Source organism: Symsagittifera roscoffensis, chromosome 5, assembly GCF_963678635.1.
Source record: "Symsagittifera roscoffensis chromosome 5, txSymRosc1.1, whole genome shotgun sequence".
NCBI lineage: Eukaryota > Metazoa > Xenacoelomorpha > Acoela > Convolutidae > Symsagittifera > Symsagittifera roscoffensis.
The window spans coordinates 55504182-55517944 of NC_087066.1; the positions used below are offsets into that span (position 1 = coordinate 55504182).

The 13763-nt window shown below is 37.8% G+C and overlaps 2 protein-coding genes across 2 annotated transcripts in view; one reads left to right on the top strand and one right to left on the bottom strand.

Moving 5' to 3' along the window:
* On the bottom strand, positions 1 to 10330 carry LOC134847029 (eukaryotic translation initiation factor 5B-like). The gene is made up of 5 exons (XM_063864518.1): positions 10008 to 10330; positions 7189 to 7345; positions 4314 to 4478; positions 3494 to 3652; positions 1 to 199 (listed from the first exon to the last, which is right to left on the bottom strand). The coding sequence occupies exons 1-5, from the start codon at positions 10181 to 10183 to the stop codon at positions 11 to 13; spliced, it is 846 nt and encodes a 281-aa protein (XP_063720588.1). The 5' UTR covers positions 10184 to 10330; the 3' UTR covers positions 1 to 10.
* The window catches only part of LOC134847028 (uncharacterized), a 397482-nt gene continuing 390408 nt past the window's right edge, over positions 6690 to 13763 (top strand). Inside the window, exon 1 of the mRNA XM_063864517.1 lies at positions 6690 to 6701. The gene's annotated coding sequence lies outside the window, so the exon portion shown is untranslated. The remainder of the gene's footprint in view (positions 6702 to 13763) is intronic.

A 13763-nucleotide genomic window follows, 5' to 3' on the forward strand; every position in this document is an offset into this window, starting at 1 on the left:
TTAGTTTAGTCTATTTGGCATTGTTGTTTTTAGTGGACCTCTGCGTCTGATCTCCATCATCGCCCTGGTGCTCGCCGTCTTGCTCGTCCTCGTTTTTATCCGACTTCTTCTTTTTCTTCTTCTTATCTTTGTTTTCGTCCGAGATCACTTCTGCGAACTGATCTAGTCCTTCTTTCGCTTTCGCCTCGTCAAATTTGGCCTAAAAAGTTATAGGTTTTACATAAAAAGTAGTTTTCTGAAAAGTTCAGAAAAATTAGCCTTAATTCCGAAACATAAGCAGTATGAATTTTCTCAATCATATAAATTGATAATTTTTCTCAAATTTTATGTCCGATCAAAATTTCAATTTCAAAATAATTTTTTCATAATATTTCAATTGTTTTTTTCAGGATATTGTCTTTATCAATTAACATCTGTAGTTTATAAGTCACATTCTAAAAATCAATAAATAAGATCAATTACTTATAAAAATTTTTAAAATGCGTGGCAGTGATATCTGTGACTAACTTTCAGTTTGTTTTGAATGATAGCTAAAATTAAAAGGCGCTTCTCTATTGACAAAGACCATACCTGTTACGCTTGCGATTAGCAAGCAATATCAAACAGGAATATAGACTTTTTTCCGGTTAACAACTGGTTTAACAGAATCAATTGAATCATTGTACCTTTGCGGCGAAGAGGTAACACACCTGTCTATAAAGTCAAAGGTCAATGGTTTCATTACGGCTAGGACCTGTTTTTTTTGTAAGCGAAAAACTTTCCGCGCGTCAAAGAATTTTTGTCGGACTTCTGTTCGTCTGCTTTTTTTGTCGCCTTAGTTGACGCCCTTAGATCGATTCTGTGCGTGTTTTTTTTTGCTAAGAGGTATGTCGACTCAACTTGGGTTGTTAGTGTCGAAGGCAGAAAGGTGAGAGTAAAAAATGAGTCACAAGCAATCGTCGACAAGTTTCAACTGTTCACAAAGAAATGCCTAGTCGAATTCACTTGATTATATTATCTCGTATTAGAACTGCGCTGCTGAAATATAAATTTTCGATAAAAGCATAGTTTGAAAGCGTGCTGATGATTTTTGTCAATGGTTATTTTGAGTGGGTGGATCCAGTAAACTTCAGAGATTAGTTGTGAGATTAGAGAGAGCACAAAGATCAAGTGCTATTTTTCTATTTAGATTTTTTCTCAACTTTTCTTGTTGTATGCAATTGTCTATCAACTTTAGAACCCCTTTTTTGCATCGAACTTTGTGTATTATCCCACGATAAACTAAAATACCATTTTTTCACTTACTTTTTTTCCCTTTCAAAAAAATTTGGAGTTCTAAATGAAATTTTTGAAAAATCCGAAATTTGGTCCTCAAAAAACTTCAGAAAACCCGAGTTCGGTAAATCTAGTTTCCAAGATATTAATTTTTGTTCATTTTTGCTGTATTTTGATGATGATGTTTCTAATGGCATTAAATTTTTTTAACCTCTGCCATTATAACCACTGCCATTCGAATTTTTGAATGTTTTCCGGCATTTGTTGCTTGCCAAGCTTGGCAATTTTGGTCATCTAGCATTTCCGCCGGAAATTGATATCTGTCAGATGGTTTTAAAGTTTGTAAAAAGTAAAAAAAAAAATGAAAACTCGTCTGGAAAAATCAACACCCGACCACAAATGTTGAATCATTTTCTTCAAAAAACGGAACATCAAACAACTTGCTGCGGAGAAGGTTATCCGAATTTTGCAAAAGAAATATGGTGAAGACATTTTTATTTAAGTGTCCACAAAGTTTTTATATGTTGAATAATTGTAATAATGTCTGGCTTTGAAAACAGAATGCAGTTGACTTGGGTCTAATTAACAACTATTGTCACTATGATTGAAAGCAATACCGAACCTCTCTTTGAATTGCGTAAGAAGGCCATGGAATCTTTTCAACAACTCAGAAAAACATATTCGTTTTTTCTGGGCATCAATATTACCAGGCCAAACTGTGCTTTGGATAGGCGCACAGTTTTGTATCGGCCAGTTCCTAGATTCCAGAGACAAGTCCTTAAATATTTTCCAAAATATAAGTAGATTCTATTAAGAAAATTTTAGTGGACTCCTTCTACAAATACCTTAAACGTAACATTTAATCCAGTGTTTCTGAGGACGTTTCAGTTCAGCTTTCAAAAATACAATCGAGCCGTCCGTTGTCCTAATAAACATTGAAAACATCTCGTCTCAAATACTGATTAGTGATGATGATTTCTGAACCATCTCATCTCAAGAACTGATGGGTGATGCTGATTTCTGAACCATCTCATCTCAAACACTGATGATGATTTCTGAATCAACTGAACCACATACTGAACCATTTCAAACCCTGAACCACAAATAAAAGCCATTCGATGTGTTTTCCGATCCCAAAAAGCATCCGATCATAAAAATTTGACATCCGCGCCTATTTAGTATTAAACAATATTTTAAGATTAGTTAGTGGATTCAGCTGACAATGGATAGGTCCTTGCTTTCTAATTGCGCGTTGCTATAGATAATAATTCCACCTCTAGCTTTAAATTGTTCATATGCAGATTCAGTAATAAACAATATTGCGGAATCCACTTACAATTAGCGGAATCCGCTTACATTTGCGGATTCCGCTTACAAATTTTGCGAATTCCACTTACCTTTGCGGATTCACCTTATATTTTGTTGAATCCACTTACAGTCGCGGAATCAAGAACAATTAGGCTTCATTTGCTTGTTGCGGAATCCGCAACAAAACAAATCTGCCGACCAAATTAACGTTACAGGTATTTGTACGCGGAAACCACTGAAATTCTATAAGTGCAATCCACTTATAGTTTGGAATATGTTCTAAGACTTGTCTCTGGAATCCAGGAACATACAGACACAAAATTGTGCGCCTATCCTGTGCGCAGTTTGACCTCGTAAGTTGATGCCCAGAAAAATCGAATTTTTTTTGAATTGCTGAAAAGATTCCACGACCTTCACAAATGCAAAGAGGGGTTCGATATTGCTGGGCATCATAGTGACAATAATTGTTAATTAGATCGAAGTCAACTCCATTTTGTTTTCAAAGCCAGACTTTACTATCATTATTCAACATACAAAGCGTAAAACATTGTAATCAGAATGGTTTCAAAGATATTCATTTTAAAAAGTCTGTTAGCAAAATCTTAAATAGACATGATCGTAGCTATGGCTTGCACTAGGCAGTTATTGATGCTTTTCTTTCCTATGAAGTTGTATCTTATGAAGCTGTGGTTATTTTAATTATGAAGTGTTCGGCTTACTTTCTGCTTGATTTTTTTAATAGTAAAAATTCGATGGTTCTTGTTACCTATTTCTCCCTGTTGGAAACGGGGCACATTCGCTGCAAGCTAGAAAATTTGCATGTGCATAGCCGCTAAATTAGTCCATTACAGGGTGGATGTTCTTTGCTATAGGGGGTAATATATGAACCATAGGGGTGTAAAAGCTAACAAGATGACCCATTTCTACTGACCTTGAGTGAAGTGCGTGTGGGTTCCTCTCTCTCCTCTGGCTGGTGGAGATTGTCGATGATGTCTGCGTACATCTTCTTAGTCTGACACAAGGACGCTATCTCCCCATCGTTCACTTTGCCCACCGGAAAGTGGATCGTATGGCATGAGTCATTCGAGACCTCAAACACGACCACTAGCATTAGATTACGTATGAGACGACAATTTGTAATAATATGCAAATTTTGATACAGTAGTTTAAGCGGCTACACTGATTCACGATCACTATACATCTCGTGTCGAATGTAAGCGCAGTGGAGCAAGTGATCCCTACTTGCTGATGGCTTACGAATTCTCGCATGTGACAAATTTTTTCCTTAACAGATCGTCGCCGGTAACGCAATGTCAACCAGACACCAGATTATACGGTATATTTGAACTTTGAGTTCATTTCTGATGTTTGAATTGTTGAGCTCACCTTTTACGTGTACATAATCAAGCAAAAGTACGCTCATAATTTTACTAGCCTGGACCGAGAAACCTTAGAAAATTTTTTTATCTTTTAAATTTTATTTCTTTTTATTTTGGCTTTAATTTTATTGCATCATGATTCTGGGAAGGACATTAAAAAAAACAATTATAATTAATAATTCCATGAGATAAACAGTAAAATCGAAGAAATAAGAAGTACCGAGAAAAAAATTTTTTTTTCTGTTATTCAGATTTTTCAAGAGCTCGAATCTTGACTTGGAAGGGAAAGCTTCCAGATCAAAATTGTTTGAACTAATCGTTAAAGCTACTGGTTGGAAGTTTGGTTCCAGTCCTTTAGGAGCTACGATGTACCTTGTCGAGTGCTTGTTGGTTCTCCTTCAAGTGGCCTTCGTAGATGTTCATTTCTGCGGTGAGTTCGTCCTTCTTGAACTTGTGGGCTGCTTTGATCTTTCGGAGAGTCTCTTTCTCGCTCGCATCCACCAGCTTACGCAGATCGCGGTATGCTTCAGCTGCATCCTGGTAATAAAAAAAGCGTGGATAGTTAGATGTGCGTGCAATAAGCCGCTGTAGCAATAAACATGTAGTAATAAGTCGAAGTATGAATGGACCGAAAAATGAGCAGATCGTATAATCCAGCCAAAATTGCGTCATTTAATTTGGAATATACTTGAATTTTATATTCATGAAGTATTGTTACGCTTGTGATTAGCAAGTGTTATCAAATCGGAATGTAGAGTTTTTCGGGTTAACAACTAGTTTAACAAAATCAGTTGAAGCATTTGTATCCTGGTTCATATTGAGTTCAAACTTATATGCGTTCCCCGCCAACTTTGCCTGGAGGTAACGAAAATGCCTGGTACGTCTAAGGTCTTGGGTTGGAACCTGACCAGCACCTGTTTTTTTTTTTTTCAAACGGAAATTTTCTCTTTCAAATAAAATTGTCGGCCTTATGTTTGTCTGCTTATGTTTTTGTCTTAATTGCCACATCTAAAAGTCGTTTACTGTTGCTGTAAAGTATTTTCCTTCGAGTGGCTCTTATTGTTCCAGCTTTTTAAAAGTCCGGTCGAATAGAAATTTGATGTTTACATTTGTTGTAATTGTATCAACTTCATTTGTCAAATTTTCGTTTTTTTTTTCAATTTCTTTTTTTTTGAACTTAATTGGTTTCGGTTTTTTTATATCGAAATACTGGCCGCCTTTTGCGTTTTTTGAGTTTGGAAAAAATTTTGTGTGCGTGTGCGTGTTCTGAGGGAAAGAGGACTTAAACTTTTTTTTATAAATTTGAATTTTTTCGTCTTGATAGGTTTCTGCTCAGGTATTTCCGGCGTTGTTAACTTATGAACAACAAGACAGCTGCGATACTGAATTTTAAGAAAAATCAAGTTTAAATAATGCGTGGGTACTAGTTACTACAGGGCAATTTCAGGGGGCGACTTGAAACTTTTAAAAGTTTTTTTCTACAAAATCAGTTCTTTTTTCGGCTCAGCTGGTGTTTCCGCTTCGTAAGTTTTGTTCAGTTGCTAATTTGAATTTCAAACTTCTTGATTAGCATGTTTCCTCAGAATTCCTGTTTGATAGAAATAGTTTTCATGAAAATGTTTGGGATTGGGTTTTATTATTATTTTTTTTTAATTGCTTTGGAAAATTTTATAACTTTTTGCAAAACCTTTTTACTGATTTTCGAAAAAGGAGTGTCGATTGAAACAGGGCCTTCACCTTCGTGTGTCTGCTTACTCCTCTGGTCCCTTTTTGCTTTATCCTTTTGTCTACAGACTTCGAAAAAGTCTGTGAGTAATATTAGACCGATTTTTTTGAAAAAATATCGTTTTCTCAAAAACTAACCCACTTAAGCTGAGATTTTGATTTCAATGAATACAACGGATTTCAAAGCTCACCTCCATTAGCAACTGCGCCTATACGTTTTAACTCATAATTTTATGGTCCTCGGAATAGTGAAATCTTTCATTCTTTTAACTGTTTTTTGAGTCTTTGATTTTTCTCGAACTACCCTGCCAAACCTGGGTTTTTGGGTTCAATCAGAATTAAAGGTTGGGCGAATTTTTTCTGCATAAATTGCTTTGCCCATTTTTTTAAAAACAAAGCTATGATTTCGGAAATGTCAACTTTATGATATGTTGACTGTTTTTTTTGGACTTGTCTCGATAACTAACCTCTTATTCTCACTCTTCTCACTTATTTCAGTAGTGAAACAGCTTAAGGTTGTGGGCAGTCTAATTTTTGAAAGTACGCATTTCGTCACGCATCACTATAAATGAATTCAATTAAAATCAAATACATGCCTCCAGCTTTAGCTGGTCCCTAGGTGTCTTTCATTTTGGTTCAGTTAGTTTTTTTCAACGTTCTTAATTTCCTATTTTTTTTTATGATTGTGTTGTATCTTAAGTGGTGCGAAGCTTCTCTTCGCCTCTGTGTAATTACTTGTTCATGTTGGCTGTTTTACGTAGTAGCGGGTGTCTGGCAAATAAGACGACAGCTATTAGCCCGAGTTAGAGTTGCAACTGAGCTAGAGTTTTTTTGCAACTCAGCTAGAGTTTTTCAACATAAACAAGGATAGCCGGTTGCTGTGTGCAAATAGTACAGAACGTTCTGACCACAGTGTGAAAAACCTAAAAAAAAACGTTCATTTTTAAATTTAGTTTTCTCTTTTGTTCATGATGTGATGGAAGGATCTGAACAAAAGCATAGAATATCGGCATTTCCGATAGTCTTATTAAATAGGCATACTGAACAACATTTTTCTTCAAAAAATGACTAAAAAAATGTTGAAAAATTTGGGGCTCTAAATTTAAAAAAAGAAGCGCGCGCGGGAAAAATATTTTAATTTTTTGATCTTTGACCAACCAACTCTTAAAAATTTCGTGTGCACAAAAATTCAAAGCACGCGCGGAAACTTTTTTTCTAAATTTTTGGTTTAAATTGTCTTAAAAATTGATTTATCGATAAATTTAATTGTCCTTAAAAGTGTTTCAGAAAAGTTTCGGTCGACAGAAAACTTTTGACAATAATTTCGAAAATCCACCTTCTCGGTAAATTTCTTAATCCGCTACTGTGGAAAACCTTTGCAGATTAAATCAATTAGTCATCGTTAGCAAATGCAGATAGTCGGTTACTCTGATTATCAATTGGTGCCAAGTTTATTAAAGAGTTTCTTTAAATTAAAAAAAATAGCTAAAAAATGTATTGACGCTGCAAAGTAAAAAGATACCTTTTCGGTCTTTTTGAGTTTCTCGTCTAGGTCTTTGTTGACTTTGTTGATCTTTGCCATCCTCTCCCGCACAGACTTGGGGTACTTGACCTCCAACTCCTCCTTCATGTTCTTCAGGTCCTTCATCAGGTCCCGGATGTTGTCACCCCTGCAGGATCTGAAAAACGACAACTCTGAGTTCCTTAGACAGAAAAAAATAGTTCGGATAGGAGGTATAGTTCACTTTAATATGTTGGAAACTGTTGAAACAGACATAAAAAAAAGATCAACCGGCCACCTTTGAACGATTTTGACATTCAATGACAAATAACAAAAAATGGAACAGTCAAATTCAATTAAAAAGATCAATTGACCTATCTCAGACAATTTTTCAGACAGAAATATGCTTCAAGGTCGCCTAAAATTTTCAAAAATCGATTGCGAATTTAAGGCTCTGAGACGCTTGGAAATCATAAATTTTGCATCGACTTTCACGGAAGTTCGAAAATGCTTTCAGTCACAACTGGAATTGAAAGACTTGATTGAACGCGCAGATTAAAAAGGTTGTTGATTTTTGCCCTGGTTGAGGGGCTCGACTTATGTTTCGACCCATTCGACTAAAAATGGCTATGTTTCAACCGACTAGACCGAAGGAAAATTGTGTTATACTGTGTGCGGTGGAAGCCAACTATGTTTCGACCGACTCGACCCAAGTTGGCTATGTTTCGACCGACTCGACCCAAGTTGGCTATGTTTCGACCGACTCGACCCAAGTTGGCTATGTTTCGACCGACTCGACCCAAGTTGGCTATGTTTCGACCGACTCGACCCAAGTTGGCTATGTTTCGACCGACTCGACCCAAGTTGGCTATGTTTCGACCGACTCGACCCAAGTTGGCTATGTTTCGACCGACTCGACCCAAGTTGGCTATGTTTCGACCGACTCGACCCAAGTTGGCTATGTTTCGACCGACTCGACCCAAGTTGGCTATGTTTCGACCGACTCGACCCAAGTTGGCTATGTTTCGACCGACTCGACCCAAGTTGGCTATGTTTCGACCGACTCGACCCAAGTTGGCTATGTTTCGACCGACTCGACCCAAGTTGGCTATGTTTCGACCGACTCGACCCAAGTTGGCTATGTTTCGACCGAATCGACCCAAGTTGGCTATGTTTCGACCGACTCGACCCAAGTTGGCTATGTTTCGACCGACTCGACCCAAGTTGGCTATGTTTCGACCGACTCGACTCAAGTTGGCTATGTTTCGACGGACTCGACCCAAGTTGGCTATGTTTCGACCGACTCGACCGAACGAGAATGTGTTCGACGCAAGCCAGCTATGTTTGGACCGACTCGACCAAATTGGCGATGTTTCAGTCGAAACATCGGCAATTTGGTAAAATCTGTCGAAACAGGTGGCTTGGGTCGAACTCATTTTTGTTCGCTCGAGTCGGTCGCAACATTGCCACTTTGAGTCGAATCGGTCAAAACATAGTTGACTTCACTGGAACACAGTCGAACAAATTTTTCCTTTGGTCGAAACGTAGCCAATTTGGGTCCAGTCGGCTGAAACATGGCCATTTTTAATCGAGTCGGTCAAAATATTGCCATTTTTGGTCGAGTCTCTCGAAACATAAGTCGAATACCTCAATCCGGGCAAAAATCAACAACCCATTTAATCTGTGCGTTCAACCAATTCTTTCGATTCCAGTTTTGACTGAAACCATTTTTGAAATCCGGGGAAATCGATGCAGAAATTATGAGTTCTAGGGACAACAAAACATCTATGAAATTCAGTTCGCCACCAACGTACCTAAGCTTGGTATGGACATGTTCCCATCTAATTAATTCAATCCGTACTTCTTTGCAACAAACAATTATCAACCAGGAAACGAAAAATCTTTCTATGGGTATTTTTGCAAGACGACTAAAAACAGGACCATAAAAAAAATCTTTTCGGTCCAAAAAACGTATGCTCCCCTCCGGTTTCATAAAATCATAAATCCCTACCTGTATGTGAGCAAAGTTTTAGTTCCGTTTCGAGTTGATAAAATTACCGGACACTCAAAGTTCCAACAGTTTCAATCTTAACATTGATCTTACTAAACTTGACCAATTTTCAATTACTGGAATAGATGCTTGATGATTTATAGATAAAATGAACGTGAAGCCTTTAAATCGTTTCAATTAAAATTTGGCTCGCATCTATTAAAGTCAATATTACTTCAACCTAACCAAAAGCTGTAGCCCCGCCACCAGTAGCGTTTTTAGGGGGGGGGGGGGTAGGCGAACGCCTCTCCTCAAGGATTCGACCCCCTGCCGACCCAAAAGGTCCCCCTTTGTACTATTATGAGGTATCCATTTTGTCTGACTGAAAATTTTATGAAGACTCCTTTGGCGCCAATAATATATACTACATTTGCGGGTAGAGCGCGCTCAGCAAAAAAAAAACAGTTTTTTTTTTGGCCAAAACTTTCCAAAAAGTGCCTAAAACCGCCTTTTTTGGCCTATTTGTTAAAAATTTGACTGCGGCGCAGAGAATTTGGTCAAAATAAAGTCTTTATGAGGATTTGGGAGAGCTCAGAAAATCAATTTGATCGACCTAAAAAAGTTCGACAAAACTTTCGATTTTTTTGAAAAAGTCGCTCCCCCTCGAGAAATTCCTAGATCCGCGCCTGCCCACTACACTGATTTTCGTCAAATCTGGGGGGCTATAATTTACTGGGATGGCTGTAATGTGATAAGCAGCTTAAAAATCTTACAATTTAACTTCCAAATAATGGCCGCTGCAAATTTTACTGACTTACATATCAATAAAAACGCGACTACACAAACTTACCTACAGACGAGTTGACCCGTGATCACACAATGTATTGTGGTTTCCTTCTTCCCGCAATTGGAACATTTCCGAAGTGACTCCGAGTAATCCTCGCCCGATTTAGACGCCGTCGTGTCAGCTTCGCTCCTCGTGTCCTGCTGTCCGTACTCGGCTTTCGTCTGTTCGTTGCGACTCATTCTTGGTGTTAAAAGTGTGTTGTAAGTTGAATCTGTATGATAGTCTCTCAGATACTGTATTTAAACTTTGTCTTCAAAAATTACTCGACTTTTTATCAAAGAGAGCACGTATAAAATTAACTGTAATTCAATGCTCAAACAACGAATGTTTTTTAACATAATTACAGCTATGTATCTTGTTAAAAGTTTAATTTTTCTTTTTGAATGATATCACATAAGTGATTAGAATAAAAACGTTTTTGAAAAGGTAGCTTTGGAAATAAGTTCTGAAGAATTTTACCCAAATTTAAATGCGACAATCACAGCCCAAAAACACGAACAACTCGAACAAAATCAATTGTTTTTTTTTTCAGGAAAGATTGAACAACAAGAGCAAAGGTAGATTTGTACAATCCTGTAGTCTTAATTTACCAAGCGTACAAATTTGATGCTAAAATGATCAATTCATTAACTTTCTAAGTTCAAATCCTATACACTTGGAAATCCCTGTCAGAGGTTTTAACTTTATGTTTCGACCGGCGCAACCAAAATCTTTTATGTTTCGACCAAGTTCTGTGCCATGAATATTTCGACCAAGTTCGACAACGCAAGTTTCAGCTCGACCGTTTCGACCAAGGTTAAATATGTATCAACCCAGTTCGACTTTAAGTTTCGACTCAGTTCGACAAAGCGCCCTGCGCGACTAGGGATTTGTGGTCGCACCATGACATTTGGTTCAACCACTTTGGTCAAAAAACAAAGTCGAAACCTCAAGCCGTTGTATCTAATCTCTCAGTCGCAACAGACATTGCGTTTTAAAACCCCCTTTGCTCTACTAATTAAACAGGCCGCTACAAATTTGCCTAGTATTCCAACGAAACTACCTCTAGCGGCGGGTAGCTTGCTAGCAAATCAAATACTTTCACCGATCAACTCGTCTTTCTGAGCACTGTATGCAGCGCAAAATTTTTTGCGTGGAATCATAGATTTTTTGCGTGGGATCATGATATTTTATTTGTCTGTGTTACACTAATAATGATAGTTATAGACCAGATGGATATTTATGATTGTATGGATAGATGCAAATGAGATTATGGAACATGTTTGACCAGATGCAATTTGGGTATGAAGATTTACACTTAGTTCTCTCAACATGATCTTATTGATTATCTGACTGTTGTAATCAACGGATTGATTTTCCCACGCTAAACGTCTGTCATTGTTTCGGGTAGTTAGTTCTTCAAGTCTGTCCTAAAGCTTTTTGCTGTGTTGCCTAGCTTTTTTTGCACCAGCTGTCTGGACTTAAGGGTTCTAATAATCTTCTTTCCTGCCTCTCTTGAGAACATGGTTGTTTGCAATTTTTGGTTTTTAGTTATGAAAAATTAAACAATGTTTAAATCAGAACCATTATAACTTTTGCATCCGCCTTACTTAGTTAAAAGTTCCAATTCTTGGCTCGCAAAAAGATTGGGAGCTTATCGTTTTTTTTTCAAGGCAAGAGAATTTAATCAGTCCATTCAATTAGCGAAATTTTTTTAAAAACTTCGGACTGAAATGTTAAAGACAAAAATCCGTGGTTCGAATCCGACCGGGATCTTCCTTCTTTGTAAACGGAAAATTCACTCATCCAATCCCAGATTTATCCATCCTACTACTCACCAATTTAGTAATATATCCTGCCATCCATCCATCGAGTCAGCAATCGTGCCAGCCATTCACTCAGCTTTTCATTGAACTGTTCTTCAGCTGTCCTCTCAATTAACTGTAATTTCAATCATCCGCCCGCCCTGCAGGTAACCCATTTACACCATCCCTCCTGCCACTCATTCTTTCCACCATCTATCCGGTCATTCACCTAGCCATCTATCCGTCTATCTAGGCAACGATCTATTCATCCATTCAGCCAGATACCAATCTATCCATTCATCATTTAATTCAGCCATCCACCCATGCATCCATGTATTGAGACCTCTATCAATTTTTACATCCATCCAGTCATCTATTCAGCAATGCATTCATCCAAAATCTTTTTACAATCCAGCCATCTATTCATCATTCAATCCAACCATCTATCCATCGATCCATCAATACATCAGACAAATTTCTGCTCAGCTAAACAGTCATCCATCCAGTCATTTATTGAACCATCCGTCCATCTGTTTACCCCTCCTTTTGTTCCTCCATATATACCGCAATCCATCAATCCCACCATACATTAATCCAATATTTTATCCGTCCATCAATCCGGTCATCCATTCTAGAATTTATCTGTCTAGGTGTTCGACCATCCATCAATCCAATCAGCCACGCATCCATCTATCATCGATTCACCCAACTATCCATCACTGACGTGAAACATTCCGCCATCTATACTTGTAGCCAGCTATATATCCACCATCAAGCATTCAATCGTACAATCCGGCCGTCCATTCACCCATCCTTCTGTTACGACAACCAACAAGCTTTTTTTTCTATCCATCGAAGCATTTTATTTGGCAACCAGCCAGTCATCCAGCAATCCCGCCAGCCAGCCCGTAGCCATTCATCCAGCCATGTACCTTTTCCGAAGAAAACCTTTGTGCAAGATAATTCTGTACCGCGTTAGCCCCATGATGAAGACCGACATTGACAAGTCGAACTTCGCATAGAGAAAAGGAAAATCCACAGGAGAAGCCTTCCTGGCTCATGAATTCCTATTGGGGTTGGAAATCAAATTGACTAACAAAAATAGGTGCTGGCATTGATATATATCAATGCCAGCCAGCACCTATTCTTGTTAGTCAATTAGATTTTCAGCCCCAAGAGGATTTTTTTTAGCCAAGACGTCTTCTTTACATATGTGGAAAGCAATTGATATCATAGATAGGCATCGACTAAGATAACATCTCAGAAAAGTACTGATACAGACAGACACACATGCATTAATAAAATGCCCTTGAAATAATTATATCTACAAAGTGATCGCGAAAAACAATGCGGAGAAAAATTCAAGAAAAACATGGTTGAATCGCAAAATGATGGTTTATCAGCTAAGCGTTTTAGATTGTATTTAAGTAAAGCTTTGAAAAACATAAAGCCCTCTAAGTGTGACTCAGTTCGATTTTATGTTTCGACTCAGTTTGACTATAGGCCCTGCGCGACTATGGAATTTTGATCGCACAACGACATATGGTTCGACCACTTTTGTCAAAACATAAAGTCAAAACCCTATATATTCTAAACGACAAAACTTATAGATTCTAACTGACAACCAGAGCATAATATCAAAACAGCTGGTACTGGATTAGTCCTTCGTGGTCACAACTTCAGTGAAAAGTCAGTGTTAGACAATCCAAGTCACCGATTATATGCAGATGATGCTCAATTCATCTTCAATGACAGATCAGAGGCAGACACAGAAGTTGAGAGCTATACGAAGAAGTTTTTTTTCGATAAAAACTAAGCATCATTCTTGATGAGGGAGAAGAAATCAGTTAGCGAACCTCGCTATGTCGAAAGACAAAAATACAAGGGCTGCCGATTTTTTGAAGACTCACAATAACAATTTTGCGACCCCAAACTTCCAACCTTGGCTTACGAGAGCTCTGAAATGAAGATAAGG